The sequence below is a fragment of the Sturnira hondurensis genome, unplaced genomic scaffold (assembly GCF_014824575.4).
Source record: "Sturnira hondurensis isolate 20B ecotype Veracruz unplaced genomic scaffold, ASM1482457v3 Scaffold0008196, whole genome shotgun sequence".
Lineage (NCBI taxonomy): Eukaryota > Metazoa > Chordata > Mammalia > Chiroptera > Phyllostomidae > Sturnira > Sturnira hondurensis.
In genome coordinates, this window is record NW_028080827.1 from 4,746,681 (window position 1) to 4,761,068 (window position 14,388).

The 14,388-nt window shown below is 39.4% G+C and overlaps 2 protein-coding genes across 3 annotated transcripts in view; one reads left to right on the forward strand and one right to left on the reverse strand.

Moving 5' to 3' along the window:
- Positions 1–13,485, reverse strand: part of COPS2 (COP9 signalosome subunit 2) — a 35,519-nt gene extending 22,034 nt beyond the window's left edge. Inside the window, exon 1 of one of the 2 annotated variants that reach the window (XM_037054598.1) lies at positions 13,221–13,485. In XM_037054598.1, coding sequence (XP_036910493.1) covers positions 13,221–13,274 — 54 coding nt within the window. In that variant the 5' untranslated portion in view covers positions 13,275–13,485. The remainder of the gene's footprint in view (positions 1–13,220) is intronic. The other variant, XM_037054597.1, reaches the window with a different exon arrangement.
- The window catches only part of GALK2 (galactokinase 2), a 129,724-nt gene continuing 128,820 nt past the window's right edge, over positions 13,485–14,388 (forward strand). Inside the window, exon 1 of the mRNA XM_037054595.1 lies at positions 13,485–13,723. Coding sequence (XP_036910490.1) covers positions 13,704–13,723 — 20 coding nt within the window. The 5' untranslated portion in view covers positions 13,485–13,703. The remainder of the gene's footprint in view (positions 13,724–14,388) is intronic.

Below are 14,388 nucleotides of genomic sequence, written 5' to 3' on the forward strand. Positions count from 1 at the left end.
GGAAAGTAGAAGTTGAGAGATACACATGATGGTAGTAGGATGTGGAGCTGCAAACACAAAAGAAACTGAAAACTGTATTTTAGGAATTAAAAACCTTAACATCCATTACTTAGTGGTTAGTGAGATGACTGCACCACTGCTGAAGACCAGAACCTTTGCCCACTGTGTCGGCCAGAGTGCCATTCAAGCACCGAGTGCCTGCCTCTTCAGTACAAGGTTAGCAACCAAAACTTCTGGGACCTGACTAGCTCTAGACTAATGATATTTCTAAAGTTTAGACGTTATAACAACTCCCCAGATCACAATGATCGAGATAAGACTTACTCCAACATTCTGTGAATATATTCTTTTGGTTTTTCATATTATATAGATTAAGAAGTAGAATATATCATTTTTTTTGCATGACTGCAATTCAGCTCTTAGATGTTACCACTTCAACGTATAAATAAATGAGAACTGGCACAACTGATAAGTTACTGACTGGCTTCTTATAATTGGGCAAATTGTTTTGATCTGCAACAACCATGTTCATATGGTTTGATCCAGCCTCTGACTTTATCAACCTGTTATTGGTGGCACATTGAATCACACCATCAATACAAACTGTGTAGTCCAGCAAACTATTTTCAGTTATTATACTACCACAATTCTTAAACTGATGACATTTTGTAAAGTCTTTAATTCTGTTCAGATTTCTATTATTTATACTCAATGATAATGATCTTTAGTATATACTAGCAATTAAGTACTGCTCAAAAAATGCAAGTTATTTCTCTTAAAGCTACTCATGGACTGAGACAGATATGCAAACAAAACAGCAATATAACAATAAAAGCAATAATAGAGACACGTACCAGGTACAGTGGCAACTCAAAGAAGTAACCAACTACTCTTGAGTAAGTAAGTAGAGGAAGGAAAAGTTTTACCTGAACCAGCTCTAACAATGTGTGTAGGAGCCCTGGCCAGTGTGGCTCAGTTGGCTGGAAAGTTACTGAAAGGTTGAGGGTTCAATTCTGGTCAGGGTTGCAGGTTAGGTCTCTGTTTGGGGCACATGCGATTGATGTTTCTCTCGCACACAGATGTCTGTCTGTCTGTCTCTCTCCATCCTCCTCCCTTCCCCTCTCTCTAAAAATCAATATGCATAACCTTAGGTGAGGATTAAAAAAAGGTATGAATAGGAGTTGCTAGGGATGAGGGAGGGCACTTGAAACATAGCAATCAATGTGTGCAAAGACAAAGAAGCTTTAAATAGTATTGCATATTTGAAAGAACCATGAATTGGGCTGAAGCATAAACTGTGTAATGAGATGATGTGAGATAAACCAGTAAGGACAGGGCAACGGGAGTATAGAAGTCTAGCAAGGAATTTAGATCAATGGAGAGCCGTTAAAAGATTTTATAGAGAAATAACCACATTTGTGTTTCAGGAAGTGAATTCCGGTAGCAACGAAGCAGCCCACTGGATACTCTTACAACAGTCTGGCCAACAGATAATGGAGGCCTGATTCCAAGTGGTAGAATAGGGAGAAAAGGAAGGATAGAATTAATATAGAAGATGGAAAGTGATGTTGAGAGTGTAAAACAGGAAAAACCCAGCACATGGGAACAAGATAAAGGAAAATACATTTATCTCTAATGACTACAGTGCCATTAGTCAGAATAGAGAATATAAGTATTAAACAAATATTGCTAAAGAGAATTCCCCTATATGAGATGAATAGGAGATACACCTAATTTGTAAATGTTAAAACTTTTTTTTCAGCCCTGGTTGGTGTGGCTCAGTGGCTTGAGCTAGACCTACAAACCAAAGGGTTGCTGGTTGGATCCCAATCAGGGCACATGCCTGGGCTGCAGACCAGGTCCCCAGTTGGGGGTGTGTGAGAGGGAGCTGCCCATTGATGTTTCTCCTGCATACAGATGTTTCTCCTCTTTTTTCTTCCTCCCTTCCCCTTCTCTAAAAATAAATAAATAAAACCTTAAAAACACCAAACTTTTAAAAATAATTCTTATCTGAGGTTATGTTTATTGGTATTAGAGAGAGAGAGAGAGACATTGATGTGCGAGAGAAACGTTAATTGGTTGCCTCCTGTACACACACTGACAGGGCCTGAACCCACGACCTGTTGGTGTACAGGATGATGCTCCAACCAGCTAAGCCACCTGGCCAGGGCTAATTTGTAAAAGGCCAACTAAGATGTTTTTTAAAAGAGAAATTGAAACTTTAATAAATATATTAAGGGTAATTTAAAATACAAAGCAGAATTTAAGCAATTATTTGAAAAAGAAGCACTTGAACATTGTTAACGGTATTTTTAAAAAACCCACTAATAGTTCTAACCTACTTACATAATAATTCATAACCTGAGGGCTCCCCAAAGCAATCTGTCATCCATCCACACCACCCAAATCTATTCTTCCTTTATTAAAAATGCCACACAGTTTAAAGTCTCTGCTTTGGCATAAACCATTCTCTCTCCTAGGAAATTTCCCACTTTTCTCCTACGAGGCTCCCCTGTCCTAACATTCCTAGGCAAACATATTATTCATCAAGGCTTACTTTGTGATTCTTTCTCCAACTCTTCTTGGCAAAATAAATCTTAGCTAAGCTTCTACATGACATGTCTCTAACACGGACCTTATGTTTATGTTCTTTCCCCTCAGCTGCCCTGCCATGAACTTCTCAAAAGCAGGAATTTTTTCTTCCTCATCTTGGTATCCCCAGAGCGTAGCCTGGTATACTACAAAGTGCCCATAAGTGTTTGCTTAATTGAAATGAAAAACAGCCGAATGTTCCAGAATAACATGACACACAGTAGCCAGAGGGCAATTCTGATTCTATGTCAGAATGTATCTAGTTACTACTGAACAGAGGTGAATCTAGAGTTCATCTACTTATTCCTGTGTCTTCTGCCAGGAGGTCTTAAGTAATGTGCTCTAAGGAAACTTCTGGTCAAGAAATATACAGTTAAACATACTTTTGCTTCCTTGTGCAACCAGAGAAAGAATTACAATTAGGCCTCAAAACACCACCCAGACCCGTCAAGCTGTATATTCTGAACAGAATATCAAGCTGTATGGCAGTCCAACCACCAAGGATTTAAACAAGCCACATTCATCCACACGAGCAGGAGGGGTGGACACAGGTGGAGAAATGCAGGGATGCCGTGTGGCGCGAAAGGCGGCAGCAGATGGGGTGGTCCCACATTCATGCATGGTGGATAATTGGGAGGGATACCTTGGGAGCAATGGATCCCAGCCCCAGGTTAGAACGCACAGCCCAGGGTCCCAGTGCCAGGAAGATAAGGCCCCATAACTTCTGACTGTAAAAACCAATAGAGGTTGGGGCAGTAGAAGAAACTGTCGGATTTTCAGGAGACTCTGCTTTAAGGGCCTGCATGGACTTAAAATGTAGGCAGACCCATCCCTACTGGGATTCAGCATGACAGCAACAGCTGGAAGGGCACCAGTTGCACAGGGCCAGTGCTAGGCAAACCTCCAGAAGCCAGGCAGAAGCACTCTCCCCTCTCTGAACCCTCCCGACCACCCCTACAAAGCCACAAAGCAGGCTGCCCTGCCCTTGTGGCTCTACCCCATACAATTTACATGTGCCTTTTCTACAACAGGCCACACTACTAAGACAGGCAGTCAAAGCAGCTCTACCTAACACACAGAAGCAAATACACAGGGAGGCTACCAAATTGAGGAGACAAAGAAAATGGCCCAAATGAAAGAATAGAACAAAACTCCACAAAAAAACCTAAATGAAAGAGAGATAGACAACCTATCAGATGTGGAGTTCAAAACACTGGTGATCAGGATGCCCACTGAGTATGTAACAAAATAAAGAGACCCAGGAAGAAATGAAGTTACACTAATAAAGAAAAACCTACAGAGAGCCAACAGTGGAGGGGATAAAGCCAGGGTTCAAATGAATGATTTAGAACATAAGAAGAAATAAGCATTCAACCAGAATAACAAGAAGAAAAATAATAATAATAAAAAACAAGGACAGTATAAGGTGCCCTGGGACATCTCCAAACATGTCAGCTGATTTCTCAAAAGAAACCTTGCAGACTAGAAGGGATTGGCAAGAAATATTCAAAGTCATAAAAAGCAAGGACTTATGACCAAGATTACCCTATCCAGCAAAGTTATCATTTAGAATGGAATGGCAGATAAAGTGTTTCCCAGACAAGGTAAAGCTAAAGGAGTTCATCATCACCAAGCCATTATTAAAGGGACTGATTTAAGAAAAAAAAGATCAAAACTATGAACATTAGAAAGGCAACCAATTCACAACGATCAACAACCAAATCTAAAAACAACAACAACAATAACAACAACAGAGCTAACAACCAGAAGAAGAACAGAATTGCAGGTAAGGGGATCATTTGGACAGTTATCAGTTGGCTGGGGAAAGGGGGAGAATGTGCTGGGATTAAGAAGCCTAATTGGTAGGTATAGCCCTGGCTGGTGTGGCTCACTGGATTGAGTGCTGGCCTGTGAAGTGTAGGGCCATTGGTTTGATTCCCAGTCAGGGCTGTTTCTGGGTTGCGGGCCCAGGCTCTACTGGGGAATGTGTGAGAGTCAACCACACATTGATGTTTCTTTCCCTCTTCCTCCCTCCTTTCCCCTCTCTCTAAAAATAAATAAAATCTTAATTTTTTTAAAAGAAGCATAATTGGTAGGTACAAAATAGATGGGGGGATGTTAAGAATAGTATAGAAAATGGAGAAACCAAAGAACTTAGATGCACAACCCATGGACATGAACTAAGGGTGGGCAAATTGCTGGACTAAATGGGCACACCGGGTGGAGGGGGGGCAAAGGGTGAAAACTGGGACAACTTCTCAATAATCAATAAAATATACTCATAATCAGTAAGATATATTTTAAAAAAGCAATGTGATCTACAAAAACAAGATTCACTATTAACAATGCTTCCCAAGCCTTGGCCATGGCTAGAAGCTACCCTGGATGCTAGGCACACAGGTAAAGGGCAATGTCCCATTATCCTTGTGATATAAAGTTACTCAAACTTTGAAAAATTTCACTCAAGTTAATGGGTTTTAATTTGTTATCAATGGTATAAATTAGAACATTCTTTTGTCTTAAACTTTCAGTCTTCAAATTAAACATTCCAAAGACAGACATCATTAAAGTAATTAGACCTGGGCTCTAGTTTTGACTCTCCCACTAATTTGTCGTGTAAATTTAGGTAAGTTATTCACACTTCGTAAGTTAGTTCCTCCCCTGTCAAATGTGGGGGTGGAGCCCTACAGTAAGTTCCTAATTCCTGCTGAGTTCTGTATGTTCATTTTGAGATACAATATACAATTTATAAATTCACTCTGTTGGGTATTCACAGTTAACAAATTTATGTTAGAAGTGAAAAGCCTTACATTTATCTTATTCTTAGCATATAAAAGCTGTCTCCCTTATTACTTATCTTTTCAGATATCCTTGTTTGAATCTAATTTGTTATACAGGGTACACTTATGGAGTGTTACAATAGGCCTTTTAAAAAATGCACCAAAGTTCTATGTCCAACTAACACTTTTCTTTGAAGTAGTAACTTTAGGAGGTAGTAAAATTATACCAATTATACTGACACAATGATTAAGTAACACTTCTGAAACTCTCAAGAAAACAAACTTAATCGGATGGTTTTAATCGAAAACAGAATCATTCAGTTTGATGGCCCAACCTACCAAAAATGACTCCAAATATAATTTTTCACACCTACAAAAGGGACAAGACCTGGCTACAGCTGAAGAGAAGGGGAGGGAAGGAAGGAAGGAAAGAAGGAAGGAAGGAAGGAAAAGCCATTGGCCCTGGTCAGATATCTCAGTTGGACAGAGCGTCATCCTGATATACCAAAGTTGTGGGTTTGATCCTTGGTCAGGGAACATATAAAGAAGCAACCAATGACTGTATAAATGAGTGGAACAACAAACTGACATTTCTTTTTCTCTCCCTCTCTAAAATTATGAGAAAGAAAGGGGGGAAAAGGCTACATATTGTTTATAACAGCAAACCAAGCAAATTCTTATCAAAAAGAAACTAATACGTTAAAGTATGGCACATCCATTCAATCCATGCAGCTGAAAAAAATAGGCAAGCTCTTTGGATACTTACATGGAATAATTCCTAAGATAAATTAAAAAGTGATGTGTAAAACAATGTAAATAATATGCTACATCCTGGTTTAAAAAAAGGGAGGGGGATAAATAAAATCTTTGGAGGGGGGGAAAAAAGCTCTGGCTGGTGTGGTTCAGTGAATTGAGCACTGGCCTGAGAACCAAAAGGTCGCTGGTTCAATTCCTAGTCAGGGCACATGCCTGGGTTGCAGGTAAGGTCCCTTGGTCAGGGTGCATGTGAGAGGCAACTGATTGATGTTTCTGTTGCACAATGATCTTTCTCTCCCTCTCTTTCTTCCCCTCTCTCTAAAAATAAAAAAATACATTCTTAGAAAAAAAAAGGGAGAGGGATAAAAATATATGGGGAGTAGTGAGGAACAAAAATGGAAAGTTTATTTTTATATTTTATATTCTTGAGCCATGTGAATGAAATACCTATTTTAAAAAGCTAGATTCCTCAGATTTTGAAGACAATTTCTAAGACAAACTCTAAAAAATTTTGAGCAATGACAAAAATCACTGTTCAGCCTTCCAAGATCGAAGTAAAATTTTTGTTCATCTGTACCCTGTAACCTGACCTCTCTCCTCCAGCAATAAAAATAATATAAGAGGACTTCCACCAAGATGGAGGTGTAGGTGGAAATACTGTGCCTTCTCCCACAACCAAGTTTGAATACAACAAAGGTTTGGAGAACAAAGATGCAGCCAAAGAACAGAAAATTGAACTATACAGAAGTCCGACAACAATGAACCATTCAACTGGACTGGTAAGAGGGGCGGAGCCAGCAGCTGAGCCGGGACAGGCAAGAGAGATCTCCCGACCCCAACTGCCCAGGCAGCTCCGAGTTGGGCTGACTCAGTGAGGGCTCGGGGCGGCAGGCTGGCTGTGCTCACACATTTGCGCACAGATAGGCCAGCAAAGGAGTGAGCAGTGGGACAGACCGCCCGGCCCACGGTGGTGGTGGGAGGTAGCAGAGGGGGCCCGCCATTGCTTTTTTTGGCTTCGCCCCCACGTACAGCATCACAACCCAGCGACTGAGTTGCCCCGCCCTGGTGAACGAATAGTCCAAAACATGGCTCAAGAAGAACCCAAAGCCCCAGAGCTGATAACTCTAAGCAAAAAAGAAATAGCGAACCTCTCAGATGCACAGTTCAAGACACTGGTGATCAGGATGCTCACAGAACTGGTTGATTATAGCCACAAATTAGAGGAACATCTGAAGGCTAAACTAATTGAAATGAAGGGAAATGCACAGGAAACCAATAGTGATGGAAAGGAAACTGGGACTCAAATCAATGGAGTGGACCAGAAGGAAGAATGAAACATCCTACCAGAAAAGAATCAAGAAACAAGAATTAAAAAAAAATGAGGAGAGGCTTAGGATATCTTTAAACGTTCCAACATCCGAATTATAGGGGTACCAGAAGGGGAAAGGAAACAGCCACGAGTGGAAAACTTATTTGAACAAATAATAAAGGAGAACTTCTCCAGTCTGGCAAAGGAAATAGACTTCCAGGAAATCCAGGAAGCTCAGAGAGTCTCAAAGAAGTTGGACCCAAGAAGGAACACACCAAGGAACATCATAACTACATTAGCCAAGATGAAAATGAAGGAGAGAATCCTAGAAGCAGCAAGAGATAAGGGGACAGTCACCTACAAAGGAATACCCATCAGATTGTCAGTGGATTTCTCAAAAGAGACCTTACAGGCAAGAAGGGGCTGGAAAGAAGTATTCCAAGTCATGAAATCCAAAGACCTACAGCCAAGATTGCTTTATCCAGTGAAACTTTCATTTCGAATGGAAGGACAGATAAAGTGCTTCTCAGATAAGATCAAATTCAAGGAGTTCATCATCACCAAGCCCTTATTGTATGAAATGTTAAAGGGACTTATGTAAGAAAAAGAAGATGAAAAATATGAACAGTGAAAGGACAGCAAACTCAGTTACTAACAACCACACCTAAAACAAAAGCAAACCAAGAGGACAGCTAGATCAGGAGTGGAACCAGAGAAATGAAGAACACATAGAGGGTTAGCAACAGGGGACTGGGAGGAGGAGAAGATACAGAAAATAGGTAGCATGGACGGTAGGTAAAAAATAGATAGGGAGAGGGCAAGAATAGTAGGGGAAATATAGAATCTAATGAACTTGAGACACATGGTCATAAACTAAAGGGGGGGAAGGGTGGGGGGTGTATAGGGTGGAGGGGAATGAAGGGGGAATAGAACAACTGCAATGGTATAATCAATAAAATATATTTAAAAAATAATATAAGAGGGAATAGAACAACTGCAATGGTATAATCAATAAAATATATTTAAAAAATAATATAAGACTCACTGTGAAAGGTTTGCAAGAAACAAATTTAATTTCCTGACACTATTTAGATTTTCCAGACATTTTTCTCTATTTTTCCCCACTCAACAAAATTAATTTTATTCCCACCCAATAACACTGCAATATAAATTACATATTTATAGTGGAGATGTGTTCACTGGGTACCAGCATTAGGGACAAACCCTTCCTCTACCAGGTGAGGGTTTTCAATTACAGCACTCCGCCTACAGAAGAGGCAAGCAACCCCACCTCCGTCTCTACAGTGAAAGTGGTTCACAGAAGGCCACAGATACCTAAGCTGTCACTTCCTGAGATTTCCCTGGTAGAACTAGCAGAGAAGACCCTCTTACTTTTGGGGTTATGATACTAGGAAGATGCCACATTACATCTTAGACAATGTAAAAGCAGTTAAGAGAAAATACTGAAGAAAGCAGCCCAGGAAGAGAGACAGACATAGTAAAAGACGGAGCACCATTATCTTAGCCAATGAGTCCAGCCATACTTATACTTCCTGGTGATGTGAGCCAATACAGTCTTTTTAGTTTAAACTTGTTTGACACATATTCCTGTTCCTTATTCAATAGCCCTGATCAATACAATTTATAAAACGTTTTTCTTTCTTTAAAAAAAAGATTTTGTTTACATATTTTTAGAGAGGGGAAGAGAGGGAGAAAGAGAGTGACAGAAACATCAATGTGTGGTTGCTTCCTGTGTGCCCCCTACTGGGGACTCAGCCTGCAACCCAAGCATGTGCCCTGACTAGGAATTGAACCTGAGATCCTGTTGGCAGGCTGATGCTCAATCCACTGAGCCAGCCGGGGCTTGGAAGTTTTTCATATCTTGAATATTCTTTAGAAGCATGGTTTAAAATGCTGATATAGCTACTCCATCACATGAATATACCATAATTTATCTATTGTTACCTTATTAGTATTAATATTATTAGTATTTTCCTACTACTGATAATTTGGGGCTCTTTCCAATAACTTACAATTCAATACACTGTTTCTTTTAGAGGCCTCAACTGTATAAATTTCATCTTTGTGAAGACTATATGCAGAATACAAAATTTGTACAGCATAGAAAACAATGCCTCTCAGACTCCTAAAAGGTATACTGTTTGAAAATCGATTCTTTTAGGGATGCCCAACATTTTGTGTTTCAAGCAGTCAGTTACTGGGACAACAGTCTCAGAAAAATAGCCTATAGCCTCCCCGTTCCTCTTACATGCAGAATGAAGGACAGAGACTCTTTATACTAAACACATAAATCCTCAAAAAGCTATTCTCCTGCTCTTGCCCTATATTAATCTAACAGTTCTTTTTCAAATGAGATTATATATTCTGTTCACACTGATTCAAAATCTTTTTAAAAGGCAGTAGTGTTCATTTTTAATTTGCTAAATCATGTTCTAAGGTTCTTTATAACATGAGAAACTAAAGTGCGAGCCATCATTTGTCTGCTGATCTTGCTAAAATGGTGACAAATAGGAGATTCTATAAGGTATCCTAGAGTTAAGACTCATCTCTACCCTCCCAAAAAAGTAGACAAAAAAAGAAGTAAATTTTTAGGGCATTAAAACCGCTATATATTAAAAGAATAAAACAATACCAGTAAACATTCATTCACTAATCATAACTATGAGCTGGACTAGGGCATATAATGAGGCTCACAGCTGGAAATACATTTAACGAAGTGGAATTATTCTACTTTTTTAACACATTTTTTCCTTGCAATATATTTAAATGCAAATGTACAATGCTGTACATATTATGGGATCTACTAAAGAATAACTTTTGGTATGAAGTCAATCTGTTTAGACCCTTTTAAAAAAGATTAGAAATACTAAGCAATTTTATGTTAGAATGCCTGGACTGTAGAATTACTACACAGTGAACTTATCAAAAGCATTATCAACTTAATGAATGGCCCTAGAGTTGTTACTTAGTATTATTACACCAGGAAATAATCTACAAATCTGTAAAATGAACACGGATTAAAAGACATTTACCCGTACCATCTCCTATTTCTGCATTCCCTGCCACATAAATTCCTCTGCTTAGAAAACGCCTGCTTCTGCCTAAAATAAAAATCAAAAGATATTAGAAGAAGTCAGGAATACTAATATCTTCCTGACCAGTGTTTCTCAGTGGGTTGAGCACCGTCCCACAAACAGAAAGGTTGCTGGTTCAATTCCTGGGCAGAGGAAATGGGTTTTGGATTTGGTATGAGAAGCAACCAATTGATGTTTCTTTCTCATACCGATGTTTCTTACCCGACCTCCCTCCATTCCCCTCTCTCTAAAAATAAGTTAAGTTTAAAAAACCCAAACTGGATTTCTTTTATGTTTGTTTCCTTTTAAACCAAGTTTGTCTGCTTTGAGATCTTGGGAACAAATTGTTATTTACTTTCTTGGATTAAAACTGTATAGTTTTAGAAACAGATTTTCACTTTGTCCAATGGTAGCCTAACTACCCATTTCTACTACATTGGACAAAACCAAAAAGTATCCCATAGTATTAAAATCTATCAAGAAACAACTTACAAAAGGCTGAATATATATATGTGGTCAGCAATCCTCATGCTTTTAGTTTTAACATTTTAGCTAAAATGAGGTGATGGGAAAATTTCCAACAAACAATAAATTTTTAAATAAAAAATAAGTTTCCCTAAAACAGCAAGTCAATTCTGTAGATGCTAAATCTTAAGAAACAAACAAACAAAAAGACCCAGGCAAATACCTATTAAAAAAAACAAACCAACCTAAAACTTCTCTTTTAGCAACATCTAAACATGAAATGGCAACCAAACCCTTAATCTTTTTTTTTTAACATAGTGGTTTAAGGAAACTAACTAAGGCAGTAAAAAATAAAGCACTAAATAAATATTGTGCCACACAAAAAGAGTTTAAGTAGTAGTAAACACAGCACAAAAGCTTCCACCACTTGACATTTATCTCAGAATCCAGAATGGTATCCACGCAAGAGAGATATGGGGAGAGAGACAATTATTTAACAGAATGCTGAGAGAAATTTTTTCATTTAATTATGTAGTAGTGTAAGATCTTACTTTTGTTGGTTAAGAAATTTTCAAAAAAAGATGAGCCACCTATACATTCAACTTTATATTATACACATGGTATAACAGACCCTAAAAGGTGGTGGAAAGTCAAATTAAACAATTGAATGGACGTTCAATTAAAATTCTTGCACAAATTAATATAATGATGACCTTCAAGTTAATCATAGTGCTAATAAGTCATGTATGTATTGAAAGCTATTGCTTAGGACAGACACGAGCAGAAAGATTTAAAAAACACAAACTAAAAATACAAACATATTTAAAAGAAACACTTCCATTGTTACAAAATATCTGTATAAGAACATGTAATAAATAGAAACGCCTAAGATGTCACAAGTTACTTATTCTTAATATAAGTGAAGGCACTGCCTACAACTGTTTTAGTTTGCACAAACAAAAAACGACAGGCAGAAATCATAATTATTAGCAAAACTTTACATCTGACTTTAAGGATGCTCAAAACCTCTACCATGACTTTCACGTAAAAGCAATCATCTTCCTTGCCCTTTTGCAAATGTGCCTTCTTTTAAAATGGAAAGATTAACTGGAAATGACTTTATAAAGAAGTTTACACTAATTCAAAAACAATTATTAGTATCTTGAGAATCTATGGCACTTAAAATATAAGAGAAGTCACGTCTTCCCAAGCACTCATAACTTTTAATGCAGCATCACTACAATATACATGAACCATGCAGAAAAACGCAACTCAATTTTTTTAAAAGCAAAGTTGATGTTGATTTTTGGTCTAGATACTTTCTTAGTTCCCACACGGATCATATTTTTGAGCAGCAACCTAAAATGTCAGTGAATGTTTTTTAAAAACCTGTAAATCTGTTCATAAATTAAAACTTGAATATTTTGAAATCATTCAGCTGCATAACTTCGTTTATTTTTTCACCTTTGATATTTTTAACTTTAAATAGTGGGTAATTTCTAAGCCACGGAAAAAAGCCCACTGGGTAAATACCCTTGTTACCTGTCTTTGCTCACCAAAATAAACAAAAAGCAGAACCTCCTTCCCAGCTTTTCTCTTTACACACAAGTAGTTCACCTACTTTTTCCCAGCTATCTTTGCTCTGAATTCTCCACAACACCTCTACCTCAAACCAAAACGAACCCTGGGCAAGATTAATTAAGCTATGTTTTCAAGAGACCCATTTCATGGTCCGGCCTGGGAGCAGAAAGGCTCCCCGCCCCCTCTTCGCCCCTAGTTTTGAAACCGTTCTCCCAGCATTTCGTACCAGCTCAGTACAAGAGTGCAGAAGGGGGCCCGCAATGCTGGGCCCGAAAGGGCAGAGCCGGGGCCTAGACCACTACACAGCCCCACAAGCGGCTCGCGCGGTAGGGAGGTGGCAGCGGCACCCAGAACCAGACGCCGGAGGCCAGGGTTGTCTAACTAAATGGTGGAAGCGCTCGGACTTGGAGCATAAGTCTCGGGACCCCCTCTGCTGCCTCGTTTACCCTCCCCTCCCCCATGCGGGAGAAGCAGGGCCCCGGCCGGTGCGGGAAAGGGGAGGAGGTAAACCCGTCCTGTCACTGCACCGGGAGAAGTTGGAAGGAGCACATGTTCTACGGAAAGAGGTCGCGGCCGCCCCTGTCCTGGGCCCTAAAGCCAGACACCACTTCCAGCCCTCCAGGTTCGTCCCCCGCGCCTCACCAGGTCGTAGTCCTCTTCATCATCGCACATGAAATCATCTTCCATGTCAGACATCTTGGCCGGGAAAGGGGGAGGGGGAGGAGAAATTGGAGACAACCTCCTCCCACAATCCTCCGCGGCTGAGGCGTCACTCTCAGCTTCTCCTTCCCTTCCCGTCTCTCTTACGGGAGCTAAATGTTTCAACCCGGAACAAAAACGCTCGGCATGGAGAGGGTTCGCTACGACTCCAAAAGGGAGTGCACAGCCCTTTCTTCCTGCGAGACGGTTAGTGTCTTAGCAACTAAACCTAGCAACTGGGGAATCGTCAAGTGCTGCGGAACTTAGCTGCAGGGCCTTGGAAACCTTGCGCTCACATCGAACAGTTTCCAGCCTCCCAGGCAAGGGAACGGTCTCCTCCTTTGCCTGGGACTCTGGAACCATCTTATTCTGGTGAAAATTAGAGGCAGCCTAGAACGAGAAGCCTTTTGCGGAGTAAAGGCTGACATGCCCGTCCTGCATGACAGGTAGTGTTATATCTACCATCATTATCTATATGCTTTTAGCCTACCCATTGCGGTCAGTGTCCCTGTGGTGTTTGGAGACCTTTTACACGTAATGTTTGTTATATTTGTAGTCGGCAAAACGATTCTGGATTTCCGAAATTAATGCAGCATCAACCAGTTGAGGCGCCCAAAGTCTTATTCAGTTGCTCAACAAATTTTAAACTGACATATACTGCCCTTAGGACCATATTAAGGTAGCAGTTAACAGCCGGTTTTTAAAAATGTATGGTTGCACAACATCATAGGCATAATTCAAAATAAGAAAATGAAATAAAGGCAAAAACTACTTAGCATTTTTATATAATGTTAAGTGTGGACTCAGTTCTGCCCACTTGAGTGCACAAATTTAATATAGTTACAGCACAGATATACTTTCAGATTCTTTTTGTACCTAGTTATGTAACAGCATAGGATATGTGTACAATGTATTTTTGACAGTGATTATTTTAATAGTTTAGTAATTCCTCCTTTGAAGGAACCAATATACCTTAATTTACATTAGCATGCCATTTTGATACATTTAGAATGTTGCAAAAATAACACTATTTTAAACAATTCTGCAGTGAATATCTTTGTCACTTTGTCTCAGGAAAAAGTTAAAGGAGGATTACAGGCTGAATTTTTTA